This window comes from Zosterops lateralis (genome assembly GCF_965231275.1).
Source record: "Zosterops lateralis genome assembly, chromosome: 28".
Taxonomy (NCBI): domain Eukaryota; kingdom Metazoa; phylum Chordata; class Aves; order Passeriformes; family Zosteropidae; genus Zosterops; species Zosterops lateralis.
In genome coordinates this window covers 4,408,382-4,424,065 of record NC_139788.1, presented here as the reverse complement: position 1 = coordinate 4,424,065, position 15,684 = coordinate 4,408,382, and the positions used below count along the sequence as shown (strand labels likewise).

General features: G+C 49.2%; 1 protein-coding gene across 2 annotated transcripts; it reads left to right on the top strand.

Moving 5' to 3' along the window:
• Nucleotides 1–441: 441 nt before the first annotated feature.
• On the top strand, nt 442–14,872 carry FAM76A (family with sequence similarity 76 member A). Of its 2 annotated transcripts, XM_083879567.1 has the most exons (10): nt 442–543; nt 1,621–1,685; nt 2,507–2,561; nt 3,130–3,282; nt 4,184–4,341; nt 4,742–4,828; nt 5,634–5,765; nt 10,969–11,104; nt 11,532–11,633; nt 12,947–14,872. In XM_083879567.1, the coding sequence occupies exons 1-10, from the start codon at nt 463–465 to the stop codon at nt 13,031–13,033; spliced, it is 1,056 nt and encodes a 351-aa protein (XP_083735693.1). In that variant the 5' UTR covers nt 442–462; the 3' UTR covers nt 13,034–14,872. The 2 variants fall into 2 exon arrangements, with proteins under 2 accessions (XP_083735693.1, XP_083735692.1); XM_083879566.1 differs by lacking the exon at nt 5,634–5,765.
• Nucleotides 14,873–15,684: the final 812 nt, after the last annotated feature.

Sequence of the window (15,684 nt, the reverse complement as noted above, 5' to 3'; positions counted from 1 at the left end):
GTCCTGGCTCAGCTCAGTCTCTTTTCCCAACCTCGGCCCACTTCAGCCCAGCCGTATCTGGCCCTGTCTTCTCCCCAGCTCTGTCCAGCCCTGTCGAGCCCTCTCCATTCCCCAGGCCATGTCCGGCCCTGTCCATTTGTCCGGCCATATCCCGCCCTGTCTGTTCCCCCGGCCAGGCCCCGCCCCTTTTCCCAGGCCCCGCCCCTTCTCCACTCTCGATCTCGCGCGACCTCCCCCCTCGTGCCGCGTCACGCGGGCCCGAGCGTCTGCGTCATCGCGTCCCCCGTGACGTTAACGCTGCCTCGGCGCGCCCCGCCCCGCCGCTGTGAGTGGCGGCACAGCCACCAATGAAAAGCGGCCGAGGCGTGAATGATGCGGCGCGCGACCAATGGGCGTCAGGAGGGGGCGGGGCCACGCGGGCCGGGCGGGCGGGCCGGCCGCGCCTGTCAGCGGAGCGGCGGGATGGCGGCGCTGTACGCCTGCACCAAGTGCCACCAGCGCTTCCCCTTCGAAGCGCTCAGCCAGGGCCAGCAGCTCTGCAAGGTCCAGGAGAGGGTCTTGGGGGCGGGCTGGGAGGGGGCTGTGGGGGAGGGCCTGTGAGGGAGCTTAGGGGGGCTAATCTGGGAGGACCCTGATGGGAGAGGAGCCTGAGGGGGGCTGTGAGGAAAATGCGGGGTGATCTGTGATGAGATTTGAGGGGGGGTGGTCGGTGGGGGGATTTGGGAGGGATCTGAGGGCCTCCTGGAGCGTTGTTTGTGAGAGAGAGCAAACAAGGGAGTGTTTTTAAGGGGTCTGGAGGCTCTTAAAGGGACTGAGGATACCTGGGGGCCTGTTTGTGGGGAGATCCTGGGGGTATTTATGAAGACTGAGGCCTAGAGGTGTCTGTTTGGGGTCTGTGGGTGTGCAGTGGGAAGGTGTGGATGAGGGAGCTTTGGGGAGGTTTTGAGGAGCTGGAACACGGGCTAAAGCCTGGGGGCTGTCAGGGGAATGTGTTGGGGCTAAAGCCTGGGGGCTGTTAGGGGAATGTGTTCAAGGGCTGCTTAGGGGAGCTGAAGGCAGTTTGGAGGCGCTGGGAGTATTTGGAGGGTGTTGGAGTGGTAGTCATGAGGTTGTTGTGGGGAATAGAGGGGGGGCGGGAGCTGTTCCTGAGCAAAGGCCTGGGAGGGTCTGGGGGCGTTTACAGGAGGTCTGATGGTCCCTTGAAAGGGCTAAAGATGGGTTCTGAGGACAGTCTGAGGTGGTGGGGAAGAAAAAGATCAAGGGTGAAACGGGGAACACGGGGCAGGAACTGGAGTATCCTGGGATCACTGGGGCTGGGACAAAGCATGTAAACGTAGGGGAATCTGGGAGGAGAGCAGGGCCAGGCGTACAGGAAGCTGGTGAATACCTGAGGCAGAGCTGTGTGTTCCTGCCCTGGGAGCTGGGGCCGCCCTGTGACCCTGCTCTGTGGGTGTGAGGCACATCTCAGTTCATGCCTGGCTCACCTGTGACACATTCCCATCACCTGTCCTCTTCTCTCAGCATGACTGTGCAGGGAGGAAGTGTTTGCAGGTGTGTGGGGGTGGAGGGCAGCAGCAGATCTGGGGGGCAGCACCTCATGAAACCTTTCTGTTGTTGCAGGAGTGCCGGATTGCTCATCCCATTGTTAAATGCACTTACTGCAGGACTGAATTCCAGCAGGAAAGGTAAATGCTCGCTGAGCTGGAGAGGTCCAGGTTTTGTTTAGAAAAATCACACCTGGGGAACTATAATGCTTCACCTTCAGTGACTGAGCCTTAACCTGTAGATTGTTGCTGTGGGAGACTTGGGGGACCTTTGGCCACCTCCAAAGGTCTGCTGGGCAAGTTGCAGTGTCTGTAGTGCACTTGGATTACGCCTTTTGCTTGGGGTATTTTTTTCAGTCAGAGCTCAGATGCATCTTCCAGGGAGGGATCTGAGTGCATCTTCCCATGAGCTTTCCTCTTACCTGATGTCTGGTATCCAATATTTATTTCCTGCTGTGTGTCCTTTAGCTGGGCTCTTGTCTTTTTGCATTTTGACAAGTTGTGCAGCTGTCAGAGGGTGGATTAGTAAACCCAGAGCTGTGTGTGGCCGCTGTGTGAGGTGTTCCTTCCTGTGTTTGTTGGACAAATAGACCTCTGTCCTTTCCTGCCTTGACCTCCAGAATGGAGACTGCCCTGATGCTGAATCACTCATGCTGCCAATTAGTCAGTGATCAAATCCTGTGCTTGTATTGACAAAAACCTGGTGCCATCTGGGGATGCCTTAATTAAAACATACCTCCTAGTAATGCCACTTTTTGGCCCTTTATCCTCAGCCACGTGGGGATGGGAAATGCACTTTGGTATCCCTAGAGAGGTCGAATCCAGCCTCATCACCAGAGACAGAGCTGAGGGGAGACTGGGATCCTAAGCAGGGATCCTGGGATCTGAACCAGACATGCTAAACACAGAGGTTTCATTTTCTTTTGACATGTGTTAATAGAATGATCTGTCCTTTTTAACAGCAAAACCAACACGATATGCAAGAAGTGTGCTCAGAATGTGAAGCTCTATGGCACAGTAAGTGAGGGGGGCTCAGCCTCTCCAGCCTCTCTTCCTTTAATCTCTCTTGTCTTTATCCTGATGAAATCCCAGAGCAGTTTATGGACTGGCTCGGCTGTAAGAGCATGACTGATCAATAATATGGGTCACTCAAGTGTGAAGCTTTGACTTTTTCTCCTCTTTTAGCACAAAAAAGAACTTTGTATTTGTATTTGAAGCCAGGAAATGATCTGTTCAATACCCAGTAGAAACAAGACTGTGCTTACACAGACTGAGATTGCTGCAGGAAACAGTGATAAATCCTTATTTCCTGCTTGTCTGAAATCTGAAATAGAGATTTCGATTGGTTCTGTTTTGGTGTTGGACATTTTTCTAAACATTTCATAACACCTGATAAATGGTCTGAATGCCATGGCTAAATACACTCAGCTGAAGACCAGGGATCCAAATGGAGTTTTGTCTCCTGGATCAGCATTATCCTCTGCCTAGAATAAGGAAATATAAGTTTGAAATTATGGGGATTATGGGAACAAGCAGTGTACTATTGTATTTAGAAGGCTGTAGCAGTTGTTCTTATTTTTTAAAGCCAAAACCCTGTCAGTACTGCAACATCATAGCAGCATTTATTGGAAACAAGTGCCAGCGTTGTACCAACTCAGAGAAGAAGTATGGTCCTCCTCACTCGTGTGAGCAGTGCAAGCAGCAGTGTGCATTTGACCGGAAGGATGACAGGAAGAAGGTCAGTATTTGTGTAAAAGAAGGCTGAAAAGGTGAAAGGGCTGATCACAGTGATCCTGTATCCGTCTTCTTTACATCTTCTGCAGCATTTCTGACAGGACAAGGGGGAATGGCTTCCCACTGGCAGATGGCAGGGTTAGATGGAATATTGGAAAGAAGTTCTTCCCTGTGAGGGTGGTGAGGCCCTGGTACAGGGTACCCAGAGCAGCTGTGGCTGTTCCATCCCTGGCAGTGTCCAAAGCCAGGTTGGATGGGGTTTGGAGCACTCTGGGATAGTGGAAGGTGTCACTGCCCATGGCAGGGGGTGGGACTGGATGAGCTTTAAGGTCCCTTTCAACCCAAACCATTCCACGATCCTTGATTGTGAAGTGTTTTTCTAGAGTTGAGCTCTGTTCTGGTTTAGAGCTGTTTAATCTTTGAACCCCTATGTGCCTCTGGCAGATCTTCTAAGAAAGATCTCTTGAACTTGGCCCAAGAGCTGACAGAGGAGCAGAAACCTCTGAATGAAGCGTGAGGTGCTGTTTGGGGAGAGGGATGAGGAATGATACTTGTTGCATAGCCTGACGAGCTACAAGTGTCATACCTTCACCAGGAAACTTCTTCCATGGCTTCTGTACACCCTTTGCTCAAACACCCTGAGTGCTCTGTAGAAGGTGTGTGTTCCCAAGACAAACTGTAAACAGCTGTTGTTTGGAATGCTGCACTGATAATTGTGCCCTGCTGAGCCTCCTGGAGCAGACCTCGCTGTTTTGGTCTCCAGTGGCTTCCTGTCCATTCAAAGGATTCTTTTTGAGTGTTTTTTTTCATATGTGACGCTAAGCTTGAAATTACTTATTGTCTTTTCTATATTTGCTTTGTGGGCAGAAGGAAAGACCAAAGCTTCTTTCTGTCTCCCCTTCCAGGTGGATGGAAAGCTGCTGTGCTGGTTGTGCACGTTGTCCTATAAACGAGTCCTGCAGAAGACCAAAGAGCAGTGCAAACACCTGAGCAGTTCTTCCCGAGCCAGCCTGCAGGAGAAGCAGCAGTTCAGTAGGCTCAGCAGTGGCAGCCACTATAACAGGTGACCTTGGGGAGGGGTCTGAGCAGGGTTTGAGTTGAGGATAATCTGGCTAAGTCATGCTTTGCCTGTTTGAAAACCTCACTGTGCTGCTTGTCCACTGTGCCTTGTCCATGTTAGTGATCCAACTTACTCAACCTGTACACGATGAGAGTGAAGTTGCATTTGTAAAATTTAATGATTAAAATGTGGATTTTAAGCAACAGTTCTTCACCTACGTGCTGCTCTGACTCATTGTTTTCTGTTTATTTTTAGTCTCCAGCTACTCTTCAAGGAATGATTTTTTTAATGGTTTTAGCACTGGGAAATACTGTTTTACAGGATCAAAGTGGGTGGGAATATTTATCTGCCTCTCTGTCTTAGGTCATTCAGGTTCTGACATACAATTTCCTCCTTTTTCTAGCCAGAAAACCTTATCCACGTCTTCCATTCAGAATGAAATCCCAAAGAAGAAAGCCAAGTTTGATGCCATATCTGCCAATGGTGACAGGTGAGCCTGTTACATGGGGAAATTGTGGGTGGGTGGTTTTGTTTGCTGAGTTTATATAAGACAGAGTTGTGTGTGAATAACAGGAAGCTCTTATGCTAGAGGAGGGGCCTTGGGCTTTGAGACTTCAAGGGGCTGCCCTAGAGCCTGGCAGGCCAGTGCTACCTGGAATCTAGACATGGATTAGAACAGGAAAAGAATACTGAGCAGCTGTACCCTTTTGGATGGAGCGGGATGGAGGTGATGGTTGGCTGAACTCCCCAGCAGTCAGGAAAACTGCAGCCAGACCAACTTCATCATCTCTCTTGCAGTCACAGGGAGAGAGGGGCTGGTGTGGTCTTCAGGTTTTGTGCTTTGAGGTCTGTCAGACTGATCTGCAGGGATAGCCTCAGAGGACAGGAGAAGATCCAGACCCACTTCCCATGTCCTTTCCTGCCTTTGGGGGAGAGACAAGTAATCAAGCAGCTTTTCTTGGAAGGTTGTGGACTCCTCATCCTGGAGGTGTTCCAAGCCAGGTTGAGCAGGTTATGGAGCAGCTTGGTTTAGTGGGAAGTGTCCCTTCCCATGGCAGGGGGATGGAACAAGATGCTCTTTAATATTCGTTCCAGCCCAGCCATTCCATGGTCCTCTGATTCTAGGAAAGCATCCAACCCCATTCTGCTGTCACACTTGATGCTGGATCATGTTGATGCCGGCTGCCTGTGCAGCGGAATGGGAGTCACTAGCAGAAACAGGAGATTGAGATTTGATATTTTTATGGTCTTGTACATGCATATTTTCATTCCTGCCTTTCCTCTCTGATTCTCAGCGTTCCTTCCTCTCCCGAGATGCTTTGCCCCCTTATCCAGAGGGCCCCGTCCACGTTGGCGCAGTGGGCTGCTTCCCAACAGACTCTCGGGGCCCACCATTGTCCTGTTGCTCAAGGCATTGACATCCTGAAGTGAGATCACCTATTGTTTTCTCCCCTCCCTCCCTGGGAACTGCCTCGTACACGGGAACTCTCCCTCTCCCTGGACCTCTTTCTAAACTGCAGGGATTTGGGAGTGTGGACCAGAGCACAGTTAGTGCCAAAGGGTACACTGGTAATTAATTAATTGCTACCTGCCTTCAATGTTCTGAGATCACAGATCTCTCCTATAGATCCTGTTGACACCTTGTCACTGTGAAATGCTCCCATGGGAAATGTCCCATCCCTGGAAGTGCTCATGGCCAGCTTCAGTGGGGCTTGGGGCAGCCTGGTCTAGTGGAAGGTGACCCTGCCCATGGCAGGGGGCAGAAGATGAGCTTTAAGGTCCCTTCCAAACCAAACCATTCTGGGATTCTGTGATTCTGTGAAATAGAACTTTAATAATTTTATAGGGTAGTGGCTCCCACAGAATGGTCTGAAAGACCTTTTATCATCTGGACAACATTTTCAGTTAAAAGCTGGAAAAATTTAAGGACTAATTGTGACTTAGGAGTTGTGGCTGAGTGCAGAGGGGTTAGAATTCAGTTGCCTTCAGTGCTGGTGGAGCCAGAGGAGATGATGGAAACAGGGCCCTGGTAGAAGTGGTGCAGCCCATCAGTACTGGTGCAGTTTTCCCTCCAGAGAGGCAGCTGCTCTGGGCTGTAGGACAGCACCAGCTGATTTTATCTCCTCATTAAATCATGAGCTGAGATCTCGCAACTCATTGTAACAGCCCTGCTGGCTTGAAAATGTCCAAAAAGCAAAATGTCTTGTGCTTTGGGTTGGTCAGCCATTTATTTGGAAAACAGGAGAATGTATTGAAGGAATCAAGGGCCTTCCTTTTGCTCTCATGTCAGATATTGTCAGTCTGGCTCCTGCCAAGGCTGTAGGCCTTGCCACAGGCTTTTTTTTGATGAGTTCCAGTAACAAACCCAAGTGTAAATTTAGCAACTAAAGAGCTTCAGCGACGTGCAGCAGAAAAGGCAAGCTGCAGCTGCCTTAAATAGACAAATGGCTGCATGTCTTGAGTGGAATAATAATGGGGCTTCCTTAAGTGTGGATTTGGAGTTGCTGAGGGTTCTTTTATGAGGGTGAACCCTCAAATTCCTCCCCTTTTATACAACCATCCGATCGTCCCTCCCAGAGTCACCTCAGTGGCTGGGGCACAGTCTGAGCATGGAGTTAAGGTCTGCTGCAGCACAAGGGTGTTTACAGCAGCAGCAGAGTCTGGAGTAAAGTGGCACAACCAGCCCCTCCTCCCTGCTGAGGTCAGCCCCAACTTCCTGTACCCTGGCTCCAGCTAAACTTCTGGTGTAGCCCTCAGCTGGGCAAAATTTGGGCATGTTTGAGCTCAGTTGACTTTGGCAACAGCTTCAGCCAGAGTCCAGCTTATCTGAAATTATTGCTTCTTCTTGGATATGGTAAAAATTCCTTTACTGTGTCATACTGTGTTTTTGTTTACGTATTTCAGAGTGGTTGTTGCTCACAATGGCTGTGATACGTGGACAGGGTGATTTCCAACAGTAATTTAAAGGGTGGTGTTGAATGGTTTGTTGTGGATGATTTCTGGGAGGAGCAAACACCTCTGTCACTGCTGCACTGGGAGTAGTTTTCTTTCCCAGTGACTCGCAGCACATCTTGCAGCAGAGTTGGCCTTATTAACCCTTCTGTGCTGCCAGTGCCCCGTGGTGTTGTGCTGGCTTCACCTCCAGCCCTTGGAGCTGTGCTGGTCCTGACTGGGGCAGTCTTGGTGTCCCCATCCTCTGTCCCAATGCTGGCAAAGTGTTTTCATGCTGCAGACTCTGCAGATGAGCACACTGCGGTCCCTTCTCCTGTCACTGCAGACAAGGTGCTAAATTGTGCTTGTAACACCAGGCAGTGACAGCACTGCTGGAAGGGGGAGGGCAGCAGTTCCTCAGGATGCTCAGCAACGAAGTTCATTTGTAAAAAGATTCTTATTTGCATAGGAGAGTCCTGGCATAGTTTAAAGTTCTGTGACTTGGGCTGTACTGCACTGAGTGGAGGATGTTTTTCACAGAATCCCAGAATGGTTTGGGTTGGAAGGGACCTTAAAGCTCATCTTCTTCTTCTCCCCTCCATGGGCAGAATGCCCCCCTTCCACTGTCCCAGGTTGCTCCAAGCACTGTCCAGCCTGGCCTTGGACACTGCCAGGGATGGGACAGCTGCTCTGGGCAAACTCTGCCAGGGCTCACCACCCTCACAGGGAAGAATTCCTTCCCAATAACTCATCTATCCGTCCCTTCTGGCAGCAGGAAGCCATTCCCCCTTGTCCTGGCACTTCAGGCCCTTGTCCCCAGTCCCTCTCCAGCTCTCTTGGAGTCCCTTTAGGCCCTAAGGTTTCCTCAGAGCCTTCTCTTCTCCAGGCTGAACACCTTCAACTCTCCCAGCCTGAGTTCAGAGCAGAGGGATTCCAGCTCTTGGAATATCTCTTGTGGCGTCCTCTGGGCTTGTTCCAGCAGCTCCACATCCTTCTGATGTTGGAGGCCAGAGCTGGAGGCAGCTCTGCAGGTGGTTTTTGTCTAAGGTGAAATGTGGATGCTGGTTCATTGCCTGGTCTGTGGGTCTTCATGCCAGCCTGACTTGAATAGCAAAATCTTTAAGCTTGGCATTTGCTTTGCCTAATTTCTGCCATTTAACAGGTGTGGAGTTTAAGGCAGTTGATTTGGTTTCTGTTCCAGTCAATAGGGAGAGGCAGGTGCCTTGGGAACAGCTCCATTTTTGTCCTCTGTCTCAGCTGAAAACAACAGGAGCTCATAATTTCCTTTTAATTAGTTGTGTGCATTTTAGGCTGTTCAGACATGGAGAGCTCATGTCCCCCTGACCTGTCCCAAGGGGCTGGATCTTGAACTTATTTGTAGAGGCTTTTTTTTTTTTTTTTTTTTGGTTGGATGGTTGTTTTAATTCTTGATCTGTTTGTTAAAGGAAAGGACCGACTTGTGTTTGGCAGTTTTCCTTTGAATTCTGGAGTCAGGCTGCTTCTGTAATATGGGGTTAAAGACAGAGGAACCTTTCATTACTGTCTTGTCAGTCTTTAAAAAAGTGAAAAGGAAGAGGAAAAAATATCTGCTGCTTTATTTAGCACCTTCACACGTTTGAAGGGGCATTTTGCAACAACTGGACAGGACAATTCCTGCCTGGTATTTTATGTCCCTCCAGGAGATCTCAAGGCAGCTGTTCCCCAGTGGTGGATGCAGAGCCCTCGGAGCCCCAGGGACGGGTGCTCTGTGCAGGGCTGGTGACCATCCTCTCCCTTCCTTCTCCCCACTGGGTGGCAGGGCTGGCTCTCACCTTCCTGGCTTTGCAGTGAGCTGGGCAGCAGCAGCTGCCAGGCAGGGAATTTTTCCTTCTGAAGCTGCTCAGGGAAATGTGGACATCTCCTGGCACTCTTTATCACCCCAGGGTATGGCAGGAGGGAAGCGTGCCTGGGCAAAGGAATGGTGTGTCAAGGGATTGTTTTCAGCCAGAGGGAATCAGCCAGGAAGCCTTGGTTTTCTCTGTGGAGGCTGTTGGGTGGGGTTTTTTTGTTGTTGTTATTTTGGAGGGGGGGGGTGGGGTGTTGGGTTTTTTTGTTTTGTTTTGTTTATTTATTTTATTTCTCTCCTCCCCAGCATATTTGCGCTGAGTGGGAAATTAAAGCTGCTCTTAATAATATGCTTGCACACAGGAAGGTGCTGGAGCACCCACCATCATCTTGTACAGCCTCCACTTGGGAAAACTATTGGGAAAGTTTTAAAATGGAGTCATTCTGTGCTAGTGTGTGATATGAACCTCTCTGCCTAGCACAGAGCTGGATACAATGTGCCCAGGGAGCTGCCACATCTTAGCCTGGGCTCTGCTGTCACCATGTTTTAGCCATGCAGGGCTCTTCTGCTGCGGGCTGTCTCCTGCAGACCCTCAGTTCTGAGTTTTCCTCTGCCAGGTTTTCTCTCCCAGTGCCTCAGGGCCATCCTCTGACTCTCAGATCTGGGAAGCTGCCTCTGCTTAGTTTCCCTCTGTAGATCCCCAGCACAGTGGGGGAGCGAGCCTTTTCCCCTGCCACATCCTTACTAATGAGTCCTGTCAGTGAGACTGTAGTGCTTTTAATTAGAAAATGGATCATTTCCAGGTGCTAGAGGAGACCCCGTGTGAAGTGAGCAGCAAGTACTCTCTGCCTTAGGGTACAGACTGGGGACTGGAAGCTCAGAGGTAGAAACATCTTTGAAAGAGGCAGAATTTTGGGTTGAGACCATGCCTTCCCCACTGCTGCAGCTCCCAGCTTTAGAGCTGTGTTGACCTACTCTGGAGGCTTTAAAAAAAAAAAAAAGTCAGGCTTTGGGTGGCCCTGACAATTTATCTTTATTTATCTGATAACAATCAGACTTGAAGTCATCTTCTAGGTGAAGATGTCTTTGTTGTCTTATTACTGTTCAGTTTTTATACAGCAGTGTCAGGTGTGTATGGCTGGGAGTGTGAGCATGAGGAGATAAAAATCAGCTTTAGGGATGGAACAGTAAGCAGGGAAAAATCAGCTGGGCTCCCTGGGCCTTGTGGCTGCAGCTTGTTGTATGTTATTATCTGGCTTATTCCTGTAGAACAGGAGTGTGTGTGCCTGCCTGGGTCACTGGGTGTCTAGTGCAGAGGTTTGTGATTTACCAGTGCAGGAGTGACCCATGCACAGGTAACTCTGCTGATGGTTGCTTAGATTTAGAGAACCTGGTGGTGTACAGGTGATGTGCTCAGCTGTTTCTCTGTCTTCCTGGAGAATTTTTCCTACTCTGAAATAATGAAACTTCTCCCTAAATTGCTTCATCGTGGCAGAATCATTTTACAAGGTCCAGTATGTTTTTTATCCCTTTTCCTTGCTCAGGACAATTTAGCTGTTTCCCTTTGCTCTGTTTGTTGAACTTGGAGGTTATTTGTTTCTGTTTCATGTCCCCTCCTTGCCAGGATGTTTGTTTACATTCAGTGGAAAATTTTGCAGTGCATCCAAGGACTGCTTATGAGCAAAGAGATTTCCAAAGGGATGGATAAAATTTAATTATCTCTCTGATTGCTGTCTTCAACTTTTTGGTTTGAAAAAGGATCATGAGCGATCATTGAATTATTCCCATTCTCTTTTGAGTGCATCTGTGGGAGTTTCCCTGCCTCAGTGAATAGGAGGGTTTTGTTGAGAGCCTCTCCCTGTTCTTTGCTGCAGTTTTTCTCCGGACCTCGCCCTGGATTCCCCTGGCACTGACCACTTTGTCATCATTGCCCAGCTGAAGGAGGAAGTGGCTACTTTAAAAAAGATGCTTCACCAGAAGGATCAGATGATTTTGGAGAAGGAGAAGAAGGTACAGGCCTTGGCTTGCTTCCCCCCAGCAGGCTGATGTATTCTCACAGATCACACTCTGACACAGCCTGGCTTTTTATCTTGGAGTTAACATGTCTGGCTGTTTACAAGCTGCCTCCTTTCCAAAGCCAAAGAGGCTCTCTGCACCCACCCGGGGGATCTCATTTCATAAGGGGTCATTTCCTGACCGCTTTCTTGGAGACCTCTGTGTGTGGGCAAGACTGGGAATAAACATGCTGCTGCTTGCAGGAAGGCAGTGCTGGCCCTTGCTGTTGCTCTGTGCTCTCAGTGACACAGTTCAGCATGTCTGTGACCTCAGCCAGTCTCACATACCTTCTGCAGAGGTACTTTCCATGGCAGGGGGGGTCTGTGGTGAGGGCAGTTTTTGCCTCTTCCAGCTCACTTGCTCCTTCCTGGTTTCTGCACAGATCACAGAGCTGAAAGCTGACCTGCAATACCAGGAATCACAGATGAGGGCAAAGATGAACCAAATGGAGAAGACACACAAGGAAGTCATGGAGCAGTTACAGGTGACAGCATTTTAGGTTTAATTTGCTGAGCTGTGTTGTATTCAGGAGTGACTGAGGACATTCCTGAACTGTGTCCAGGAGGGACTGAGGACACTCCTGATCAGAACTCTGTGTGACCTCCTGCTCACAGAACTCTGCTAATGCCTCTCAGCCCTGTCCTACAGGGGCAGGCCCCTCCTCAGCTCTGCATTGCATCCCAACCACCATTTACACCTGCCTTTCTGCTCTCTACTCAGGCTCACACTTACTGTGTTGTAAAGTGCTGTGTTGTATCCCTTATGGACTAGGCAGGATCCATCAAACTCATTTTATTTATTGCCAAAATCAGGTTTGAACCTGTTTCTCCAGTCTGTAGAACCTTTGTCGGCTCCCTGAACCTCTAAATCACCTCCCTGTGATTTGTGTGAGCAGTAACCAGAGAGAACAAAGGAACAATTGGCAGTTCTTTTAGCCCTGTATCTGTAGTCCAAATAAAGAAGTCCCTGAGCTGATGGAAGCAGGGAGAGCAGGATTCTTGTCATGGCTGTGGAAACACAGCAGACTATCAGCATGAATAGCTTGAGCCACCAAAAGGATCAGGTCAAAGGAGGAGAAATCAGACAGAAATGAACTTTGCACCCTTTAATTACTCTGGGTATATAAAGATCTAAAGCCCCAGCAATGAGAGGTGGGAGGGGATGAGACAAAAGGCTTCTGTTACCCCTGAGGAAACAGTCCCTCCTCCATCTACACTCACTCTGGGGAAGTATCCCAGTGGAAGGCAGGTTTGGGGCTTCTAGCTGCTCTCAGAGTGCTGGTGCCTGTGAGAATCCCTTCACAGGGCACGTTCTTCTGTCTGGCTGAAGGCTGGAATGTCAGAATGTGGTGTGGAGCGGGCTGGATGTGCCGTTTCTGAAAGTAAAGAGCATCAGATACAAGAGCAGGTGTGTCCCAGCCACCTCCCTCTCTTGGGGCTTTCCATGTCTGTGCTCAGCTCAGGTGGAGACTGTCCTGAACTCTCTGGTGTCCAGATGTTTTATTTCTGCTGGTATTGGTTGAGTGTTTGGAAAACTTTTTCAGTGATTGCAGAATCGAAGTTCAGGTCCTCTCAGTGTATTGTAGGTGCCTTGAGCTGTTCACATGATTAATTTTTTGAACGGTCTCGTGGGTTTTATCATTTTGTCTTTGTCTTTTCCTGTGGGGCTGGGATGAGAGAGCCCTCTCTAGGAGGTTCAAGGTGAGCTCCACATCTGCCCCCGTTTCCACCTCTGTGCAGGGATCCCAAGAGCTACTGATGATCCATGCCACTAAATACCCATTTTCCCCATTTCCAGGCTAAGAACAGAGAACTCCTGAAGCAAGCAGCTGCCCTGTCCAAAGGCAAAAAGCCTGAGAAGTCAGGAGCAATAACCTCCCCTTAAAGCCAGACCCCCAGCCTGGGAGCTTTCCCCAGCATTAGCAGAGGAGTCTGGGAGACCTGCTGGATCTCTGGAAGCCCAAACCTCTGTGTTGTCGCTCTCCCACTGCTGTGGACTCCATGGGAATTCCTGATGCGTGTTACCTTCCGACAGCATGCTTGAGTGTGGCCTGTTTCGACCCATGGGGAGAGGTCCCAGCCTTCCTAAAGCCCCCCTGAAGTACTGTTTTCTGGAAGAAATCTTTTCCTAACCAGTTGCTACCACTGCCAGCCCTTTCCATGAGCAAACAGGAGCCTGCTGCATTAATGGCTCCTTTCTGGTTCCCAACCTGCTGCTGTGAGGGAATTGCCGTGGCCAGTTCTGCAGATAAAACGAGAGCTGTGTGTGGTGGGAGCTGGATTTTTTTTTTCCCCCTTGAACTGTTCCTTCTTCAAAAGAGAGCTGAGAACTCACCAGCCCAACAGATGTTCCAGGAAACTTGTGCCACTGCTGACAACAGTCGATCCAGGTTTTTGAAGCTGCTTCCAAAATGGGGGCCATGTATTTATCTTGGAAGATTTTTGTGTTTTGTTTTTTCTTCTTTTCCCTGTCAGCTTTGCAAACCAAACTGCCTTGGTTTTGTGTTCCCTTGTTTTTCTGATGAGAGCTTTTGGGTTGGGAGCCAAAGTGGAATGATACAGCCCCCAACCCACCCAGAATTCCCCCCCCTCAGTGCCCTGGTTACACGGTGACCTCTGGGATTTTGATGATTTCTGCAGCTTGGTGCGATTAAGTGTCTCTTACTCCATTTCTTTACACAAAGAGAATTCAAGGCTCAGATATTCCCTCTCTTCCCCCTTTCCCTGCCCCTTCCAGATGCAGGCAGGGGCCAGGTTGGCTCCAGGAAAGCACTTACTCAGGCAGCGACCCAAGCCAGGGAGTGTTTTTTTTGGGGCACTCCAGGGATTTTTCTCACTGCTGATTCCAAACCAGCAGGATCAAAGGGCTATGAGAGTTCCCTGTACCAGAGATGTGCTGCCCCGAAACAGCACGGCTGCCACTGACCCTTACAGCCAGACCAGCTGGGATAGGTCCCCCCCAAGGCACCTCTTTTGGGGTGATGGTGGTGGATAAAAAGCACTTGGAGGGGGAGCACCACACAACTCCGGGCTGGCAGGAGCTCCTCGACATCCCGAATTCCAGTCAGGGAGTGGAGAAACATCTCAGGGCTGAAGGTAGGTAAGAGAACTCATGTTTTTGCTGCAGGGCGGCTGCTCCTTCAGGGCTTTGATGAAGCTTTTAACTAGAGCTTGTGATTACTTTTTTCATCCTTTTTTTTTTTCTTATTTGTTACTAAAGTTGATTTTACTCAAAGGCACTTTTTTGGGATGATGTTGGCTTCTGGCACGGAAGGAGCACGTTTCATCGGACACTGCCATGTGTTTGTTTTTGGTTTTTCTAAGAGACTTTTGATGTGAAAACAAGCAAAACCAGAAATTGTTACACTTTGCCTGAGTGTGGCAGCTGGAAAAAAACTCACCCAATTTTATACTTTTAGAAAATGAAGTGCATTGGTGGGAGTTTTTTTAACTGTGGGCTTTGCTTTTTTCCTTCCCTCAACATACAGAAATAAAAAGAGGGAGAAAGGCCCTGTAAATACCGTTCAGTTGGGTTTTTAATCGTGATAAATTGCTCCTGCCGTGGCGTAGCTGATTTGTAGCACCAACATCGTTTCTTTGTATGTTTGTAATAATGAGATTTTCAAGGGACACTTTGATTTGTACAAATGACATCTGTAAAAGTGGTTTAAAAAAAATCCTCATCTGTGACTGATACTTTGTTTGCTTTGAAAAGAGAAAAAACCAAAACAACCAAAGTACCTCTCCCTGCCTGGAGCTCATTTATCTCCTGCTTTAGGGTTGGGAGTTAGGGGAAGGAGACAGTATTTTCCCATTGTTTGCTTTGCTCCTACATTTTTTCTATCTTTAAATCCTCCCATCAAGCTTGTTGCTAGGATCCTGGTTACTTGGTTACATCCAGCTTCCCAGGACCCATCCGCCTGTATCTCAGTAAGGGGATACAACTGGCACAGACAAGACAGAGAGACCTGCTCCTTTGGCATGGAGGTTTTCCCTTTTCCCAGGAGATTTCCATGAGGAAGATTCAGCTGCCCCTTGTCTTTTTTTCAAGGAAATCTCCAGAGGTCTGAGAGTCTAAAGGGGTTTTAGCTTTGACCCTTCACCTTATTCATATTCAATCTCTCCAGGAGCACATGGGGATAGCAGCTCCCTCGTGCTGCTGCTCCCAGAGCAATGAGGATCACTGACCAGTACAAACCAGTACAAACCACAGTTTCTAATGTTTATGTTGCTGAAGCCACATCCATCTGCCTGCAGTGCAGAAATCCTGATGGAGTGCTGGCAGCTCCTGTGGGCCAGGATCACCTTCCCTCCATGCCTCTGGACAGGGCAGCTGCAGAGGAAATGAGAGGAAACAGCCTCAAGGTGTCCCAGGGAAGGTTTAGATTGGATATCAGGGAATTTTTTTTCCATGGAAAGGGCTGTCCAGTCCTCATTCAGACTGCCCAGGGAAGTTGTGGAGTCCCTATTCCTGGAGGAATTTGAAAGCCGTGTGGATATAACATTTGGGGACAAGGGTTAGGTGGTGGCCCCCAG

What these genes read in the sequence shown, in the direction of transcription:
- FAM76A (XM_083879567.1), top strand. Translation starts at nt 463, where the DNA reads ATGGCGGCGCTGTACGCCTGCACCAAGTGCCACCAGCGCTTCCCCTTC. An exon ending in ATGTGAAGCTCTATGGCACA is followed by an intron (nt 2,562 to 3,129) that starts GTAAGTGAGGGG and finishes TATTTTTTAAAG; the next exon opens with CCAAAACCCTGTCAGTACTG. An exon ending in AAGTCATGGAGCAGTTACAG is followed by an intron (nt 11,634 to 12,946) that starts GTGACAGCATTT and finishes CCCCATTTCCAG; the next exon opens with GCTAAGAACAGAGAACTCCT.